This window comes from Mobula birostris, chromosome X (genome assembly GCF_030028105.1).
Source record: "Mobula birostris isolate sMobBir1 chromosome X, sMobBir1.hap1, whole genome shotgun sequence".
NCBI classification, from domain to species: domain Eukaryota; kingdom Metazoa; phylum Chordata; class Chondrichthyes; order Myliobatiformes; family Myliobatidae; genus Mobula; species Mobula birostris.
In genome coordinates, this window is record NC_092402.1 from 70,018,375 (window position 1) to 70,038,792 (window position 20,418).

The window sequence follows — 20,418 nt, forward strand, 5'->3', positions numbered from 1 at the left end:
CAAAGTCTTTCAATATTCAGATATTGTCTTCAACCAGTCATCCTAATGAATTTCCCCCGGGGTCAATAAAGTATGACTATGACTATGACTATGAAGAGGCTAATCTGTTTTTCTCACAATAAAAGCCTCTCATCCGTCAATAACTGTGTGTGTGTGTGTGTGTGTGAGAGAGAGAGAGAGAGAGAGAGAGATCATCTCTTTTGTCCTGTTTCCATGGCAACCCTAAAATAGATTTTCCTCTACTGGAGAGGGAGGGGCCTGAGTGTGAGGAATCCCCTCTCAATTATTGTCGTAGTACCACCCGAGGGAGCCACATAAGTGACAACAATCCTATTGGTTTAAGGAATGTAATAGAACAGCTCTGGAAGCATTGACTATGAGTGTAAGAATGAAAAGACATTTCACGGTTTATTCTTGTAAATAATTTTTATTTTGAATAAAGTTTATTTTGATAATTTTTAAAAACCAAGATGACCTCATCAAATGACCATTGTGATAATAAATACGTAAATAAGGCAAATGTGGTTAGCAGATAGCCCCGCATTTTTTCAGCTACACATTGCAAAGATCTTTCTGCGGAAGATGGCTGTCATCGCGAGAGCCGTTGACCTTTGCACTCGTTTGGCCGTTTGTTTTGTAAAGATGGCGCTTACTAGAAGTTGTTTCAGGCTTCAGCAGCTAAATGGTCGTAATTTCTCCGAGCTTTTACGCTATCCGACAATATATGTCTCCCAGTAAGAGAAGTTTTAATCTGGGGCTTTTATACAATTATTGTCTCTGTCTTGTCTTTCGCGTGTATCATATGCATCATAATTCCGCAACCGACATGCACGTAGCGGAGGAGCAAGGGTGTACTTCCACGTTAATTATTATAGGGATGCTTTTTAAATGACTTGAATTGCTGTCATTCGATGAATTTGACTTTAAACGTCATGCCTATAACATCCTAGCAGTCTCACGTCTTTGCTGAGGCTGTCGGTCTTTTTGTAGTGATCTTGAAAGGTGTAGAATCAAAGAACGACACTGCAGAAGAGGCCGGCACTTGTTCTTTGGTAGAGCTATTCTAGTTAGCATTTTTTCTCTTCTTTTTCTTCATAGCCTTTGTTTGATGTTTTTAGCTTTTTCCACTTTTAACAGCTGACAAACAGTTTTTCACAAGTTTGCAGTGTGTGGCTAAGTAGGGTACCACAACGACCGGTGCTTGCTACTCACAATCTGTGCAAATGTTTGGCTGTCATATTTCCAAATTTGATGCTGATAAAACTACCTGGGGTTGTGAGTGGTGAGAAGGATGCAGCGATGGCGATGACTCATAATCTGAGTTGGACTACCTTGTTGCATTAAACAGTGAAGTAGAGTGTTTGTTTTAAATGGTGATAAATCAGAAAGTTGTTCAAAAGAAACCTGGGTCTTTTTGTACACAAAACTGAAAACTAATATGCAGATAAAGGAAGTTGTTAAGAGGGCAAATGCTATATTGCATTCATTGGAAGAGAGAAAGAGGTCTGCCACAATTGTATTTGGTCTTGATGAGATCATGTCTGGAGTTTCACGTACAGTTTTGGATCCTTTGATTAGCCTCTTGTTTCTAATGTTGTTAAATCAACACCAATCTTGTTTTGTGGCAGTGGATTTCCAATTAGCCAAGAGTGTTGCTACTATTAGTTCTGGGGTATAATAAAAATAGAAAATGTTAAGCAGGTCATGTAGCATCAGGGAGAAAGAATGTAAATATTTTGGATCAATGGCTTCACATTCTGATGAAAGACCATTGACTAAAAAAATGTTAACTCTCAGTTTCATGATCTGATTATTTGCAAGATTTTCAGTTATTTCAGATTTCTCAGTCATAATATTTTTATTTCTGTACTCTGGTGGAATGTTTGTGTGCTGGATGCCAAATTCAGCTCCTCTCAAAAATTTATTCCAGCCACATGCTGCTTTCCTTGTCAATTTTTATTTTTATTTTTTATTTCATGTTTGTTTTTCATCCAAAGTATTTCATGGATAGTACAGTAGCTGGGTGTTTTAAAAGGTTATATTATGTAGTGTCAGAATGAAGATTCAGTCTCTTATCCATTGCAATGTGTTTCCATGATCAACTACAGGGAAGCATCAAAGCTAGGAAAAAATGCAGATTATATCATTAAGGAAGTGGTCACAACAAAGTTAAACAGTAATAGGATTGGCAGTCACATGGATGTAGGAAAGGGGAATGTAGTTTAATAAATCAGTTTTTTTGAGACTAATTAGCAGAACAGATAGGAGTAAATTAAGCACATGGGATTGGGATGATATACAGATGTGAATTTAAAATTGGTCATTTAAGAAATAAATAGGTCATTTTGAGGCAGTAATGGATGGAGATGTTTCAGGGATCAGGTTAGTGCAAGAACGTGTTGCTGAGCGAGGTAAAAGATGAGCCATGATCTTATTGAATGGCAGAGCGGGCACGAGGAGCTGACTAGTCTACCGTTATTTCTTTTGCTCTTGCTGGTCAGAGATTAGAAGTCTCCTGACACAAGTGTGAGCTACCTATTCTCGCCTCGGATATAACTGATCACATTACGTAGGATATAGGAAAGGCATTCAAACTATTAACTACAACCAAGTGTAAAAGATCTAGGAGCTATAAAATGCTGAAAATATTGGAGAAAATATAAGTTAATGTTTCAGATTGGTGAACTCTGTCTGAACTGGGTATTGAGCTGAACCATCAACCCTTAATTTGACTTAACACATTGCCAAGTGTGTTTACCTGTGCAGGCATATTAATGTCCACCTTATGTTGACAGTTTTACTTTTTTAAAAAAAAGTCCACGAGTACTGAATCTATGGTCTGTTTATATTTAAGAACTGGTTTTTTTTTTGATGACCAGAAAGAAATCACTGGAAACTCAACAGTATCTGTGCACAATTCTGGAATGTTTTGCAACAACACTTGAACGCAAAGCAAATGCAGCAGAAATTACAGCACAAAATTCTTACTGTGCTTTATAAAAGCTTCCTAGCGCAAAAGCAAATGCATCATAAACCCGGCTAGAATATACATTGCAAGATTTCCCAGAGTGTTTTGTAAAAATAAAAGAGCAAAATAAACATTTTGTTTTATAAAAAGATATCTACAGTTTATATCTTAATCTTCACAATGCTTTCTTTTCCAAGTAATGTGCTTTCCAGTAATGCTGATAAAGCAGACAAATTATGCTATGTGGTTGTTATTTCCTAGTCTGGGTTACGTTAGCTAATCTTGCCAGGCCAGCAACAGGTTTTTACAGGCCTTGATGTTTTTAGGAGAGTTGGCCAAAATTCGTGGTCTTGATTACTGATTCATGACCATTGCTGGAATCTGCATATGCACGGATCAGTTTAGGACCTGGTTTTCTATTGATGCATTCTTCCTCTCCCTCTGTTCTACCTGAAGGTAAATTAGTGTCAAAACAATAAGAGGTATTCAAGATATCAAGAGACTGAAGAAAGGAGGAAAAATAGAATGTTGAGGTTGTATACTGATTGCTTGGAGAAGTATGGAAAATTAAGAAGGCAAAGAGAGGGTGTGATAAAATAATAGCAAGGAAAATTGAGAAAAACCCAAATATGATATAAGTACATAAGGGGCAAATGGATAACTAATGAGGGCCGATTGAGTATTAAAAAAGTAACATTTGCCGACGCAGAAGGGTATGGTTCTTAATAAAACCTTCACCAAAAAAAAAACAGGGAAGATCCAGTTTGTATTTGAGGAGTTGTGTATATGTATATATATAAAAATGAACAGAAAGAGGAGTGATATTAAGGTGTTTAGTATCTTTGAAAATAAATTTCTCCTGAGCCTATTTACCCAAGGAGATGGGGGAGGGAAACTAGACCTGGTGTTAGATGATTGGAAGGTTGCTACTGGTATTATTTAAAAAGTAAAGTAAGGAACTGTAATTGTGGGCAAATTATTCAGGAAAAAATATGGGTGTCATAATGTGTAAAGAGAGATGATTCAATCAAAGACAGTGGATTTTTTCAGAGTTCACCTGTGAGAAGCTGTTGATTTGCAATTTATTGAGGTGTTAACAAGAAAGGTCGACACATTTGATGTAGTCTACATGGATTTTACCAGTGTTTGAAGTCCTTTGTGGCAAGTTAATCAGAAAGGTCTAAAGACCAAGGGATGCAAGAGAAAGTGAAACATTCGAAGCAAAATTAGTTCAATGGCAGGAACAAATGATGTTGAGTGCATTTTAATAACTGGAAGGCTTTTTGCATGGATATTGTTGGTATTGGCTTAGTGCTACATCCATGACTTTTTGTTTTGTGTATTGATGGTGTAGATCAATAAAGATTTCTTCATTTAATAAATGGCCAAATGATTACAGGTATTGATTGTATTTGATAAAGAAAATTATAGACTGCAAGAAAATACCAATTGGCTAGTCAGATGGCATAGACTAAGAACTGGGACATGTGATTAAGATGGATAGGTCTTTGTCCAGCATGGATGTATTAGATCAAATGGCCTTCATCTGTGCCATAGATCTCTATGATTCTCTCTGAATACAGTTTAAAAAGTAACAGCATACTTTATTGTGGTTAAACTGCTAACAGATTAATTGATGACTTTCTTATTTTATTTCCCTCACCACCAACATTATATTCCATCCCAGGCTTACTAGTCACCAGTTGTCACAATTTTTCACAACAGCGAAGAGGAGTACTTTAAGTTCAGCCATCATCTCAAAGGCCAAACGTTTGAATGCAAAATATGAACGATTTCTGGAAAGAAACTTTCCCCGTTTTTATGTGATCTATTCAAACTTTTTCCAAGGTAAGTTAGTGACCAGAAGATATCGATAATTTTTCACAAGGTAAACATGACAGAAACTTTGGGAGAAGGAAGAGGAGCATATAACTCGTGACATGTTTGTGAAATACACTATAGAAGAAAAAAGCCAGAATTACATTTACTGTACGTCTCTATAATTTAAATTTTGAGCATTAAATTTGATGGAATCAACTACATTAACAAAGTCTGCAGCTGGCTCCGTTGGTGAAAGTGTTGCCTGGTGTAATATTATATCTTTGTTTTAAATAAACAAGGATTTGATTTGCGCTCTGTAACATTAGGTTCATCTTGGATAGAACTGTGGTTGTACTACATTTGTGGGTGTGACACAGTTCAGGATGATACAATGGCTTGCAGAAAGGAGAAAGAGGAAACAGTTTTTCTGATCTGGATTACTATATAGCATTCACCAAAAGTGGCTTGCATTGATATTGTGCCTTAACTTTTCAAAATTTTCTCAAGTTATTTTGAAAGAAAGAAGGTATTATTGCTTAGCAATTGTAGGAGAGGGCAAGAAGTGATCAAGTTTTCTGTTCAAACTGTTAATACACAGGTCGACCTTCACTAATCCGACTACCTGTAATCCGGTTCCTTCGATAACCTGGCATTGATTATGCTTAATGTGATCCTTCTGTAATTCGGCAACTCGGCATTTTCACTAATCCGGCACTCCTCAGGTCCCAATCGTGCTGGATTAGTGAAGGTTGACCTGTATAGTATGACATTTTAAAGAAATATAATTTCTATGTGCCTTGATTCTTTCTCCCCTACCCTTGGTCTCCCCTGTGCAACATTGCTGTCCTGTCCATATGTAACAGATCTTTGGGAGAGTGCTGAGATTCTTCTCACAATTATTCAGTAGAAAACTAGAACTGTGAGAATGTGTATTTGCAGGTGATATTTCTTTGTCAAGAGTTTTTGTTTGTTTTAAAACAAAAATGCTTGAATTCTAGATTGAGTTTGAGGGTAAATGCTAGGTCAAAATCAGTGTCCTTAACTTAAATAAGGGCATTTAGAAAGGTACGTATGTTGAGTTGTCTAGAGTGAACTGGGGAAAATAGGATAAAAGGAAGGTCAGTAGATAATCACTGGAAGATGTTTAAGTAGCTATCTTGTAACTCTCAGCAGAAATTTATCCTGATTAGAAATCAGTCTCATTGAGAAGATGAACCATTAGTGGTTAATAAGGTGGTCCAGGAAAATATTAAATTTTTAAAAAAGCATAAAGCATACTAAATATAAAATATAAAACTAAAGGTAGAGCAAAATGCTGAGAATTTTTCAGAGACCAGCAGTGAGAGGGATGGAGAAAATTGATTATGAAAAAAAGAGGCTGATGTGTAATAAACTCTTCTCAGGCTTCCAGCTGGGTATAGGTATCGATTTTAATTGATGTTCCGATGACAAACTGCCGTTTTCATTAGGGATGGCATCTTCATCAGTGTTTGTCATTGAAACGTTAGTTAAAATCGATACCTGTACCTGGCTGGAAGCCTGAGAAGAGTTTATTCGTAATATACGCTGGGAAAGCACTGATCCTTTTTCAGCTGATGAGTAATATCAAAACAAATAGCAAGAACTTTGATAGATATATGTGTGGGTTCCCTAGAGGGTGAGATTGGGGAATTAGTAATGGAAAATCAGATAATTTAAACCAGTACTTTGGATCAGTGTTCATGGAGGACACTGAAGTTATCCTAATTATAACAGATGGATGAGATTCAAATAGCTTGAAGGAACTTTTATTTACTTATTGAGATACAGCATAGAATAGACCCATCTGACCCATCAAGCCACACTGCCCAGCAAACCCTGATTTAACCCTAGCCTAATCATGGGACAATTTACAATGACCAATTAACCAGCCAACCATCTTTGGACTGTGGGAGGAAACCCATACAGTCACAGGAGGAACGTCGAAACTCCTTACAGGCAACAGCAGGAAATGAAACCGTTGCCAGTACTGTGAAGCATAATGCTAACTGCTATGTTGCCATGAACTTGTAACAATCCCTATCACAAGGGCAAGGTATTGTGAAAAACTAATGGGACCAAGGGTAGATGAGTCACAAAGATTTGATAGCTTGCATCCAAGGCCATTAAAGGAACTGGCAGCATATATAGGAGAGCCACTGAAGTTTTTGAAAACTCACTCAAGGATACCAGTGGATTGGAAACCTGCAAATCTGAATCCCTTGTTCAAGAAAGGAGGAAGAAAAATGTGGGAAACTGTAAGCTAGATAGAACATAGAATAGTACAGCACATTAGAGGCCCTTCGGCCCACAATGTTGTGCCGACTCTCAAACCCTGCCTCCCATATGAGCCCCCACCTTAAATTCCTCCATATACCTGTCTAGTAGACTCTTAAACTTCACTAGTGTATCTGCCTCCACCACTGACTCAGGCAGTGCATTCCACGCACCAACCACTCTCTGAGTAAAAAACCTTCCTCTAATATCCCCCTTCAACTTCCCACCCCTTACCTTAAAGCCATGTCCTCTTGTACTGAGCAGTGGTGCCCTGGGGAAGAGGCACTGGCTGTCCACTCTATCTATTCCTCTTATTATCTTGTACACCTCTATCATGTCTCCTCTCATCCTCCTTCTCTCCAAAGAGTAAAGCCCTAGCTCCCTTAATCTCTGATCATAATGCATACTTTCTAAACCAGGCAGCATCCTGGTAAATCTCCTCTGTACCCTTTCCAATGCTTCCACATCCTTCCTATAGTGAGGCGACCAGAACTGGACACAGTACTCCAAGTGTGGCCTAACCAGAGTTTTATACAGCTGCATAATTACATCGCGACTCTTAAACTCTATCCCTCGACTTATGAAAGCTAACACCCCATGAGCTTTCTTAACTACCCTATCCACCTGTGAGGCAACTTTCAGGGATATGTGGACATGTACCCCCAGATCCCTCTGCTCCTCCACACTACCAAGTATCCTGCCATTTACTTTGTACCCTGCCTTGGAGTTTGTCCTTCCAAAGTGTACCACCTCACACCTCTCCGGGTTGAACTCCATCTGCCACTTCTCAGCCCACTTCTGCATCCTATCAATGTCTCTCTGCAATCTTCGACAATCCTCTACACTATCTACAACACCACCAACCTTTGTGTCGTCTGCAAACTTGCCAACCCACCCTTCTACCCCAACATCCAGGTCGTTAATAAAAATCACGAAAAGTAGAGGTCCCAGAACAGATCCTTGTGGGACACCACTAGTCACAATCCTCCAATCTGAATGTACTTCCTCCACCATGACCCTCTGCCTTCTGCAGGCAAGCCAATTCTGAATCCACCTGGCCAAACTTCCCTGGATCCATGCCTGCTGACTTTCTGAATAAGCCTACTGTCTGGAACCTTGTCAAATGCCTTGCTAAAATCCATATAGATCACATCCATTGCACTACCCTCATCTATATTCCTGGTCACCTCCTCAAAGAACTCTATCAGGCCTGTTAGACACAATCTGCCCTTCACAAAGCCATGCTGACTGTCCCTGATCAGACCATGATTCTCTAAATGCCTATAGATCCTATCTCTAAGAATCTTTTCCAACATTTTTCCCACCACAGATGTAAGGCTCACTGGTCTATAATTACCCAGACTATCCCTACTACCTTTTCTGAACAAGGGGACAACATTCGCCTCCCTCCAGTCCTCTGGTACCATTCCCATGGACAACGAGGACATAAAGATCCTAGCCAGAGGCTCAGCAATCTCTTCCCTCGCCTCGTGGAGCAGCCTGGGGAATATTCCGTCAGGCCCCGGGGACTTATCCGTCCTAATGTATTTTAACAACTCCAACACCTCCTCTCCCTTAATATCAACGTGCTCCAGAACATCAACCTCACTCATATTGTCCTCACCATCATCAAGTTCCCTCTCATTGGTGAATACCAAAGAGAAGTATTCATGGAGGATCTCGCTCACTTCCACAGCCTCCAGGCACATCTTCCCACCTTTATCTCTAGTCAGTTCTACCTTCACTCCTGTCATCCTTTTGTTCTTCACATTATTGAAGAATGCCTTGGGGTTTTCCTTTACCCTACTCGCCAAGGCCTTCTCATGCCCCCTTCTTGCTCTTCTCAGCCCCTTCTTAAGCTCCTTTCTTGCTTCCCTATATTCCTCAATAGACCCATCTGATCCTTGCTCCCTAAACCTCATGTATGCTGCCTTCTTCCACCTGACTAGATTTTCCACCTCACTTGTCACCCATGGTTCCTTCACCCTACCATTCTTTATCTTCCTCACCGGGACAAATTTATCCCTAACATCCTGCAAGAGATCTCTAAACATCGACCACATGTCCGTAGTATATTTCCCTGCAAAAACATCATCCCAATTTACACCTCCAAGTTCTAGCCTTATAGCCTCATAATTTGCCCTTCCCCAATTAAAAATTTCCTGTCCTCTCTGATTCTATCCTTTTCTATGATAATGCTAAAGGCCAGGGAGCAGTGGTCACTGTCCCCCAGATGCTCACCCACTGAGAGATCTGTGACCTGACCCGGTTCATTACCTAGTACTAGATCTAGTATGGCATTCTCCCTAGTCGGCCTGTCCACATACTGTGACAGGAATCCGTCCTGGACACACTTAACAAACACTGCCCCATCTAAACCCTTGGAACTAATCAGGTGCCAATCAATATTAGGGAAGTTAAAGTTACCCATGATAACAACCCTGTTATTTTTGCACCTTTCCAAAATCTGCCTCCCAATCTGCTCCTCTGTATCTCTGCTGCTACCAGGGGGCCTATAGAATACCCCCAATAGAGTAACTGCTCCCTTCCTGTTCCTGACTTCCACCCATACTGACTCAAAAGAGGATCCCGCTACATTACCCACCCTTTCTGTAGCTGTAATAGTATCCCTGACCAGTAATGCCACCCCTCCTCCCCTTTTCCCCCCTCTCTATCCCTTTTAAAGCACTGAAATCCAGGAATATTGAGAATCCATTCCTGCCCTGGTGCCAGCCAAGTCTCTGTAATGGCCACTACATCATAATTCCATGTATGTATCCAAGCTCTCAGTTCATCACCTTTGTTCCTGATGCTTCTTGCATTGTGGTACACACATTTCAGCCCTTCTACCTTACTGTCTTTACACCGTTTATTCTGCTTCTCTTTCCTCAAAGCCTCTCTGTATGTTAGATCTGGCTTTACTCCATGCACTTCTTTCACTGCTCTATCGCTCCGGGTCCCATCCCCCTTGCAAATTAGTTTAAACCCTCCCGAACCATGCTAGCAAATCTACCTGCAAGGATATTGCTCCCCCTTGAGTTCAGGTGCAACTCATCCAATCTGTACAGGTCCCACCTTCCCCAGAAGAGATCCCAATGATCCAAAAATTTAAAACCCTGCCCCCTGCACCAACTCCTCAGCCACGCATTCAACTGCCATCTCCTCCAATTCTTACCATCGCTGTCACGTAGCACTGGCAGCAATCCTGAGAACGCCACCCTTGAGGTCCTGTTCTTCAGCCTCCTGCCTAGTTCCCGAAACTCGCACTTCAGGACCTCATCCCTCTTCCTGCCTATGTCATTGGTACCAACATGTATCACGACTTCTGGTTGGTGTCCTTCTCACGTCCACAAAAACTCCTGTCTGCTCCCTTGACTATAGAGTCTCCAATGACGACGGCTGCCCTCTTCTCCATCCCACCCTTCTGCATCACCGGGCCAGACTCAGTGCTGGAGGCCCTGCCACTGTGGCTCACACCCGGTCGGTCGTCCCCGCCAACAGTATCCAGGATAGTAAACTTATTATTCAGGGGAATGGCTACAGGGGTGCTCTGCACTACCTGTCTGCTCACCTTCACTTTTCCCCCCTCTGACTGTCACCCAATGACCTGCTTCCGACAGCCTAGGTGTGACTACCTCCCTGTAGCTCTCATCTATGACTGCCTCATTCTCCCTTATGAGCCGAAGGTCATCCAGCTGCTGCTCCAGATTCCTTACACGGTCTTCCAGATCGCCAGATGTTGGCAAGATGCTGGAGTCTAGAATTGGGGAAGAAATAGCCAGTCTTTTAGGAAAGGTTAATGCAATCAAACCAAGGCAATGTAGTTTTATGAAAGGAAAACGTTTTAAACAATTTTTTTAAAGAGTTCTTTGAGGATGTAACACACTTAAGCATACCAGTATTTGTATGGTGTATTTGCATTTCCAGAAAGTACTTATTAAGATGTTACAAAGATCTGCAACACAAGTTACAAGCTTGCAGTATTGTGGGGGAGTGTGCTAAAATTGATTGAATGAAAACTGGTTATCATACAGAAGGCAGTCAGAATAGATGTGTCTTCAGGCTAGAAGGATACAATAAGGATCAGTTCTTGGCCTTTACTTATTTCTAATTTGTATCAATAACTTGGAAGCATTATCCATATATGCTATTAATACAGAATCAGGTGGGAGAGCATGTTGTGAAGAGGATATTTGGACTCAAACAGTATGTAGATTGGTTGAGTAACTGGGTGAAATCTTCCCAAATTGAGTGTAATGTAGGAAAATGTGAGGCCAAGAATGGAAAAGCAGACTATTATCTAAATAGAGAGAGACTGCAAATGAATGAAGAAGAGAGCAATCTAGCTATTCTTGTGTACAAACCATTAAAAAGTTAACATGTAGGTGCAACAAAGTAGTTAGGAAGGCAAATTTCATATTGCCCTTATTACAAGGAGGTTGGCATTTAGAAATGGACAACTATTGTTTTAAAATTTTACAAAACAATGCTGAGGCTGCACCTGGAAGGACTGTGTACTGTTTTGTCACGTTATTTAAGGCAGAATATGCTGGCATTGAGGGCAGTCTTGGACAGAATCACTCTGCTAATCCCTAGGTTGAAAAGATTGTCCTGTCATGAATGGCTGAAACAAGTTCAATCGTTATTCTTTGGATGTTAGAAGAATGAGGGGTGATCTTATTGAAACATATCAGATGCTCAGGGGGCAGTTTGAAGGTGAGCCATTTGTTCTTGTGGGAGAGTCTTAAGAGTATGTAATTACAAGATAAGGGGATGGTCATTTGAAACTGAGATGTGTAGGAATTTGCTCTTTCAGAGAATGGTGAATTAGTGAAATTCTATACCCTGGAGGGTTTTGAGGGCTAGGTCACTGAACGATAGGGCCCTGAGTAGATCAGCTATGGTAATATTCAATGGCATAGCAGACCTGAGGAGCCAGATAGCCTACTCCTGCTCCTAATTTACTTTTCTGTACTTGTGTGCATTTTGGCTGTTCATATCATTGTTTGGACCTATTCCACTGCCTCGACTAGCATCCTTTCAAAATTCACCTGTAACCTGAGTGTAATGAGAAAACACCTCAGTCATTGTTGGAGCAAATTTTGTAATGTCCTGTCTTGCTTTTCTCGTAAATGCAGCACCATTAAACATATCAGGCCATTATCTCATTGCTGTTTACCATCAGGCCATTGTCTCCCGCACCATCACCAACTTCATCAACTCTGGAGAACTCCCTTTCACTGCCACCAAGCTCAGTTCCCTTATCTCACACTGCTCGCTTCTACCTCCTACCCAAGATCCACAAACCTGACTGTCCAGGTAGGCCCATTGTTTCTGCCTGCTCCTGCCGCACTGAACTCGTGTCCATATAGCTCGATGGTTCAGTCCATTCCGACCTACATCGGCGAACCTTCACATGCTCTCGATCTCTTCAACAACTCTCATTTTCCATGCTGAGCTTGCAAATGTCATCAACTTTGACTTCTGCCTCCAACCTCCACCCTGCCCTTAAATTCACTTGGTGCATTTCTGACACCTCTCTCCCCTTTCTCAATCTCTCAGTTTACCGATATCTTTTATAAACCTACCGACTCCACAGCTAGCTAGACTATACCTCTTCCCACCCTGTCCTCTATAAAAGTGCCTTTCCCTTTTCTTAGTTCCTTCGTCCCTGCTGCATCTGTTCACAGGATGAGGCTTTCCTTTCCAGGCCATCTGAGATGTCCTGTTCAAAGAATAGGGTTTCCCTTCCTCCACCATTGACGATACCCTCACTTGCATCTCCTCCATTTTCTGGAAATTTGCCCTCACCCCATCTTCCCGCTGTCTTAACAAAGATAGAGTTCCTCTTGTCCTCACCTACCACTCCATGAGCCTCTGCAACTTCCACCATCTCCAACAGATCCTACCGCCAAACACATCTTTACCTCCTTCTCCCCCACACCCCCCCCCATCTCCGCTTTCCTCTGGGATTGCTCCCTCCCCACTAATGTCCCTCCTGGTACTTATCCCTGCAAGTGGCAGAAGCGCTACACCTGCCCATTCACCTCCATTCAGGGCCCCAAACAGTTCTTCCAGGTGAGGCAACACTTCGCTTGCATTGCAAAACTATTGGGGTCATCTACCCAGTGCTCCCAATGTGGCCTCCTCTACACTGGTGAAACCTGACTCAGTTTGGGGGACTGCTTTGTCGAGCACCTTCGCTCCATCTGCAAAAAGTAGGATTTCCCAGTGGCCAAACATTTTAATTCCAATCCCCATTCCTATTCCGATATATAGGTCCATGGCCTCCTCTACTGCTACGATGACACCACTCTCGAGGTCAAGGAACAACACCTCATATTCCGTCTGGGTAGCCTCCAACCTGACGGCATGAACATTGATTTATCCAACTTCCAGTAACTTTTCCCTCTCCTTCTTCCCTCTTCCATTTGCCACTCTGGCTCTCCTTTTACCTCTCCCCTTCTCCTCGCCTGCTTATTATCCGCTGGTTCCCCTCCTTCCCTTTCTCCATGGTCCACTCTGCCCTCCTATCAGATTCTTTCTTCTCCAGCCCCCACCTTGTCCGCCTATTACCTCCCAGCTTCTTACTCCATACCCCTCCTCCCTCCCTCCCCACCTTATTCTGGCTTCTTTTCCCTTCTTTTCCAGTCCTTATGAAGGCCTGAAACGTCGACTGTTTATTCATTTCCTAGATGCTGCCTGACCTGCTGAGTTCCTCAAGCATTTTGTGTGTGTTGCTGTTTGTGGGAGCTCATGTGCAAATTTTTAACAAAGTCCTTAACTTGACTCAAAGCACCTGGAGCTTCCTGGTGTGAAATGCACAATGGAAGTGCATGTCTGTTTTTCATTGAATCTTGTTGCGTAAAAGGATGCTGTTCTGCCCCTTGTATATCAGTCAGTTCTTTGAAAGAGCTGCTTGCTCTTTCCCATAGCCCTGCAATTTTCCCCTTCATGTAATAGCAGCATTCCCTTTCAAAATTGGTTATTACATTTGCTTCCACAATCTTTCAGGGTGTAAATGATTTCTGATCATAACAGCCTGTTGCTTTATAATTACTAAAATAATAGTTATCTTGTCAAATACCCTGAATAATGTTTGCATTTTCCGCAATGGATAACTTTTCACTTTGCTTATCTTGCAGGTTTCCGTCTGTTGTACCTTGACTTCAAGGAAGTTAGTGAAATAAAGCATAACATGACTAATAAGGGACTAAAGTACAACCAGCTGCCTTACAGAGAAATGGAAAAATTAAGACAGGTGGGAATCTTTTCCACAGTGAAGGCCACACAGTGCCAAATTGTTCCTTTTTCAAGCAATGGAGCAGAAAAACTCCTTTCTTGCAAGCCAATTGTTCAAAAACACTTTTGTTTTCCTTTGTATTTGCTTTCTCCTTCTGCTAATGAATCGCATACCCACATCTTTGGCTGCAAAAGTAGATAAAGGCAGATTTTTCTAAAGCTTTTATCCATATAGTTTGGGTGATGGTTGGTTGCAAGGTGCAGACTTGGAGCCGTTTTAAAAATTTGTTCTTGAGCCAAAGGGTGCAGGAAATGACAATTGTTACTCTGAGGTTGGGGGAAAAAAGATAGTATGGAACTTTCTTTTGCATTTTATTGTGCTATAACTGATCTGGGCTATCTCATTGCTGGTTCCAAATGCCCAAAATGGAAGGAGTACTACTCCCAACATCATGCCTCTCATCTGAATTTTAAACAAAATCTCACAGAAAAGGAAATGAAGTAAGAAACTGGAGTACTTAAAAGTCTGTTACAATGGGTTTCAATAGGTACATTTGATGTCAGAGAAATATATACAAATTCATTCTTAAATTCTTTTTCTTGTAAAAAAAATAATTACTGTTGTGAACAGTAATGAATTTGGTAGTGTACTGGTTGCCTGAGAATGAACAAAGTTGTTGGTATTTACTAATATGAGTATCTTCTTTTCCAGTTTCGCAGAGATGTTATAAAGGTAGTACCAGTGGTGCTTCTCTCCATTCCACCATTTGCAAATTATGTTGTCTTTGTATTGATGTAAGTATTTTAAGAATTTTCATTAATGTTCTCAAGTTGGGCAGTGACCATTTATGATAATTTAGCCATATTTTTAAATATATTTGTGACCAAAGCTTTAAAATTTTGAAACATCATAAGTTGACATGGTATTATAAAAAGCACTTAAATACAGTTTTAAACAAAAAAACAGTTCTAATGCCAACTGGCAAATAATGATTGAGTATTTTAGAAAACATACAGTCAGCCCTCCTTATCCACGAGTTCTGCATGCGCGAATTCAACCAACCGTGAATTGAGAAAACCTGGAAGTGCTCTTCCAGTACTTGTTGTTCAAGCATGTACAGATTTTTCTTCTTGTCATTATTCCCTAAACAATGCAGTATAACAACTATTTTATGTAGCATTTACATTGTATTAGGTATTGTAAGTAATCTAGAGATGATTTAAAGTATACGGGAGGATGTGCGTAGGTTATCGTGGATCGGGATCGAAAAAAACCCGAAGTTCTCTTACTCAGTAAGTCAGAACAGGTGCATCCGGTACTATTTAGTGTCAGTTAGTCAAACGTTTGTCTTAGTATATAGTATATATTTTACCTTTCTATGCATATAAAATACTCAAGAAACGTATGTTTCAGCACCAGGCTCGGGAACGGAAGTTCCCGAGTTCGATCCACTGACAGATCGTTCCCGGGTTCGATCCAGTGACAGATTGCTCCCGAGCACGCTGTCCATCTGTGCCAGGTTGATGTGAAGGATCAAAACCCCAAAACCCAGTAATTAAACCACTGCGTTGCTTAGTAATAATTGTAGCTTTAATTGGGCAGGGCCTTACTCATCTTATCCTTTAAAAGTGTGCCGATCGTTGACCGACTGTAGCCTAATGCTTTTCCAATGACCGATGGTGTTTCACCTCTTTCTGATCGCTTTATTATTTCCACTTTATTTTAAATCGCGATCGTGATTATTTTCATGAACAGAGACACTGCAGATTCAGAGCTCTGCCGCCGGGTCCTAATGCCCACTGCACTGAGACAGGTTAAATAAGGTCCGAGTTCCGCTGGGTCCTGAGGTCCACCACATGAGACCGGTTGAATAAGGGACTTGAGCATCTGTGTTTTTTGGTATCTGCGAGGGGTCCTGGAACCAATTCCTCGCGGATAAGGAGGGCCGACTGTAGTTTAACCAGCAGGTCATTCAAAACCTGTTAGATGTTGCAACCTATGTATCAGATTACTTTTCCCCCTTGCAATCTTTAGGAAGTTTAAGGAGTTCAAAGTAAATTTATTATCAAAGTACACATATCACCATATACAACCCTGAGATTTATTTTCTTCTGGGCATACTCAATAATTCCATAATAGAATAATAAACATAATATTGAAAGACTGCACAACTTGGGCGTTCAACATTGTGCAAAAGACAACAAACTGTGCAAATACAAAAAGGAAGAAATAATACTAAATAATCTATAAATATCGAGGACATGAGATGATGAGTCCTTGGAAGCGAGTCCATAGGTTGTGGGAACAGTTCAATGATGGGGCAGGTGAAGCTGATTGAAAATATCCTCTGGTTCATGAGCCTGATGTGAGGGGGTAATGATAATTCCTGAACTTGGTGGTGAGAGTTCTGAGGTTCCTGTACCACCTTCCTGATGGCAGCAGAGAGAAGAGAGCATAGCCTGGGTGGTAGGGCTCCTGAATGATGGATGCTGCTTTCCTGCAACAATCTTGGTGTAGATGTGTTCAGTGGTGGGGAGGGCTTTACCCGTGATGGACTGGGCAAAATGCACTACTTTTTGTAGGATTTTCCATTAAAGGGTTTCCATACTAGGCTGTGATGCAGCCAGTCAATATACTCTCCACCACACATCTATAGAAGTTTATCAAAGTTTTTGATGTCATGCTGAATTACGTGTACCATATATTGTAATTTTTTGGTTTTAGTATGTCATGCCCTCTAGTGGAAAGCGATAATTCTGGAAAGACATTTAATTGTCTGAAGCAGAATCTTACAGGACAGAAGTAACCCACTGCCTGTCGGACTTTCAAAGAGCTAGGTGGTTAGTCCTACTCCAAGTTGTACTCACTAAGCTTGTAGTAAGAAGTGTGCAAAGTAAACGGGGATAAGCTTTCCTCCTTTCCCTGTGGCCTGATAGTAGTAGTTCACACAAACATAACTGAGGTTGGGAGGTGTGTACAGAGATTTTTGTGTACACTTCATTCCGTGAAGCAATACGCATTATTCTGAGATACATGTTTGAAATGTGTAGTGGGCATTGTTTTGTGATTAACTTCTATAGTTCTACTTTTGGGTGATGAACAGTGGTAGAACTATTGGCTTTGCATTTCAAGTTGTGATCTTGACCACTGTTTTGTTTTCAGATCCAATGTGAATGCTGGAGGTTTGAGCCAGTGATCCTAACCCCTGGGATGTACCTACCATTGTACTGCCATGTTCCCTGCAACACTTGTATCCATTTTCTCGGAACCATTTTTGACCTCTGTTAAATTTCTAAACTGAATCTCATTACCTCTTTTCTTTTGCGCGGTCGTTGGTGTGGTCCAACCTTCCTCTCCTTTGTATTTTTCTTGGACCCACTTTTCATGCTTCTAATTCATCTCTAGCATCTTTCAGTTCTGAACACTTGAATCATTAACTCTTTTTTTTCTAATGATCAGAGATTTACTGAGTATTATAGCATTTTTAATTTCAGATTTACAGTATTCAATTCTTCTTACCTATTTAGCACCTGCCTTCAGTTCACTGGCGCTAGCTTTTGATAGTGATGTTCCTGGGAATTCTTAAACAAAATGAAGAACTTGGATTTATATGGCATCCATTGAGAAGTTACTTTGAAAAGTAGATATGGCACAGAAGGAATCCTGATATTCTTGATTTTTGAAGTGTAACCACAGTTGTAACCTGTTGTAACTCAGTTTATATGTATTGGCAACACTGCAGCATGATGTGCCACAAGGCCTTGATGCGTTAAATGTTTTTACAAGCAGTAGTTATGGGGCTTTATGTGGACTTTAAAATACATTTGTGTCAGAATTAGTGAATTACCTTTAGCACTGAACAGTTGGAACCCACATACGAGTTTCCTAAATCTGTACCTTATTTTATTTGTAGGTATTTCTTTCCACGTCAGTTTTTAATGAGGCACTTCTGGACCCTTGAACAGCAGCAAGAATATAAAGAAATCTACCACTCATTACGGGCTCAGGTTTACCCAGTTGCTGTGAGTGGCTTAATTAAAGCAGCCTCAAAAGTTAACGACAAACAACTGAAACATCAGCTTATAAATCTTGGCAACAAAGTACGTACACAGATATGTTAAACTTGAAGCTTTATTTCCAGGATTACCTTGGAACTGGTACTTGTCAGGTCATTGGTATCCTAATGAGTTGTAACATGGAGTGGCAAGGTACATATTTATTTCTATTGCTCTGAGTGTTGTATTCTCAATGTTACTGAGAAGGCAAAAGGCTAAATATTTGGTCCTGCCCAAAAGAGTCAGGGAAGAAAAATGGGGAAAAATCCCAAGGTTTTGGATCACTCCTGACTGTTAGTGTGACAGCTATAATCCAAGAAAGAGATCGACCTATCTATTATCCCGGCTAGCATTTAGAGTAAGATATAAAGGAAGGGGTTGCATAAGTGAGGCTAGGCTTGGGTGGAGCAGTTTGAAAATGGAGTTGAGACCAAGATCAGCTCAATCATGAATTTATTGAATGGTGAAGCAGACTCAAAGCCTGTATGGCTGCCTCCTGTTTCTCTTTCATCTATTCATACATTAGTGTGTCAGAAGTTGTTCTGGGTGACTAGCTTGTAAGTTCTATTGTAATTGATGGAAATGTTTCTGTTATTATTAAATGCCTGTTTCAAAGTAATCAATTTGGATCTTATTGGTGAGTAAAAAGTGAGAAATACAGTGGTTTAATCAATAAGGAAGACAATGCTGTGCTGAACGTGTACTTATTTTAGAAATTACCTCGGGTTACCCATAGCCCTCTATTTTTCTAAGCTTCATGTACCCATCCAAGAGTCTCTTAAAAGACCCTATAGTATCCGCCTCCACCACCGTCACCGGCAGCCCGTTCCACACACTCACCATTCTCTGTGTAAAAGAACTTAACCCTGACATCTCCCCTGTACCTACTTCTAAGCACCTTAAAGCTGTGCCCTCTAGTGTTAGCCATTTCAGCCCTGGGAAAAAGCCTCCGACTATCCACACGATCAATGCCTCTCATCATCTTATACACTTCTGTCAGGTCATCTCTCACCCTCCATCGCTCCAAGGAGAAAAAGGCCGAGTTCACTCAACCTATCCTCATAAGGCATGCTCCCCAATCCAGGCAACATCCTTGTAAATCTTCTCTGCACCCTTTCTATGGTTTCCACATCCTTCCTGTAGTGAGGTGACCAGAACTGAGCACAGTCCTCCAAGTGGGATCTGACCAGGCTCCTATATAGCTGAAACATTACCTCTCGGCTCTTGAATCCAATCCCACGGTTGATGAAGGCCAATGCACCATATGCCTTCTTAACCACAGAGTCAACCTGCACAGCAGCTTTGAGTGTCCTATGGACTCGAACCCCAAGATCCCTCTGATCCTCCACGCTGCCAAGAGTCTTACCATTAATACTATATTCTGCCATCGTATTTGACCTACCAAAATGAACCACGTCACACTTATCTGGGTTGAACTCCATCTGCCACTTCTCAGCCCAGTTTTGCATCCTATCGTTGATGTCCTGCTGTAACATCTGACAGCCCTCCACACTATCCACAACACCCCCAACCTTTGTGTCATCAGCAAATTTACTAACCCATCCCTCCACTTCCTCATCCAGGTCACTTATAAAAATCATGAAGAGTAAGGGTCTCAGAACAGATCCCTGAGGCACACCACTGGTCACCGGCCTCCATGCAGAATATGACCCATCTACAACCACTCTTTGCCTTTTGTGTGCAAGGCAGTTCTGGATCCACAAAGCAATGTCCCCTTGGATCCCATGCCTCCTTACTTTCTCAATAAGACTTGCATGGGGTACCTTATCAAATGCCTTGCTGAAATCCATATACACTACATCTACTGCTCTACCTTCATCAATGTGTTTAGTCACATCCTCAAAAAATTCAATCAGGCTCGTAAGGCATGACCTGCCTTTGACAAAGCTATGCTGACTATTCCTAATCATATTATGCCTCTCCAAATGTTCATATATCCTGCCTCTAAGGATCTTCCCCATCAACTTATCAATCACTGGTCTATAATTTCCTGGGTTACCTCCAGTCCCCATTGA

General features: G+C 41.1%; 1 protein-coding gene across 2 annotated transcripts in view; it reads left to right on the forward strand.

Moving 5' to 3' along the window:
• Window positions 1-622: 622 nt before the first annotated feature.
• The window catches only part of letmd1 (LETM1 domain containing 1), a 32,435-nt gene continuing 12,639 nt past the window's right edge, over window positions 623-20,418 (forward strand). The window contains exons 1-5 of one of the 2 annotated variants that reach the window (XM_072249022.1): window positions 623-734; window positions 4,656-4,816; window positions 14,230-14,345; window positions 15,039-15,121; window positions 18,241-18,427. In XM_072249022.1, coding sequence (XP_072105123.1) covers window positions 643-734; window positions 4,656-4,816; window positions 14,230-14,345; window positions 15,039-15,121; window positions 18,241-18,427 — 639 coding nt within the window. In that variant the 5' untranslated portion in view covers window positions 623-642. The remainder of the gene's footprint in view (window positions 735-4,655; window positions 4,817-14,229; window positions 14,346-15,038; window positions 15,122-18,240; window positions 18,428-20,418) is intronic. The other variant, XM_072249023.1, reaches the window with a different exon arrangement.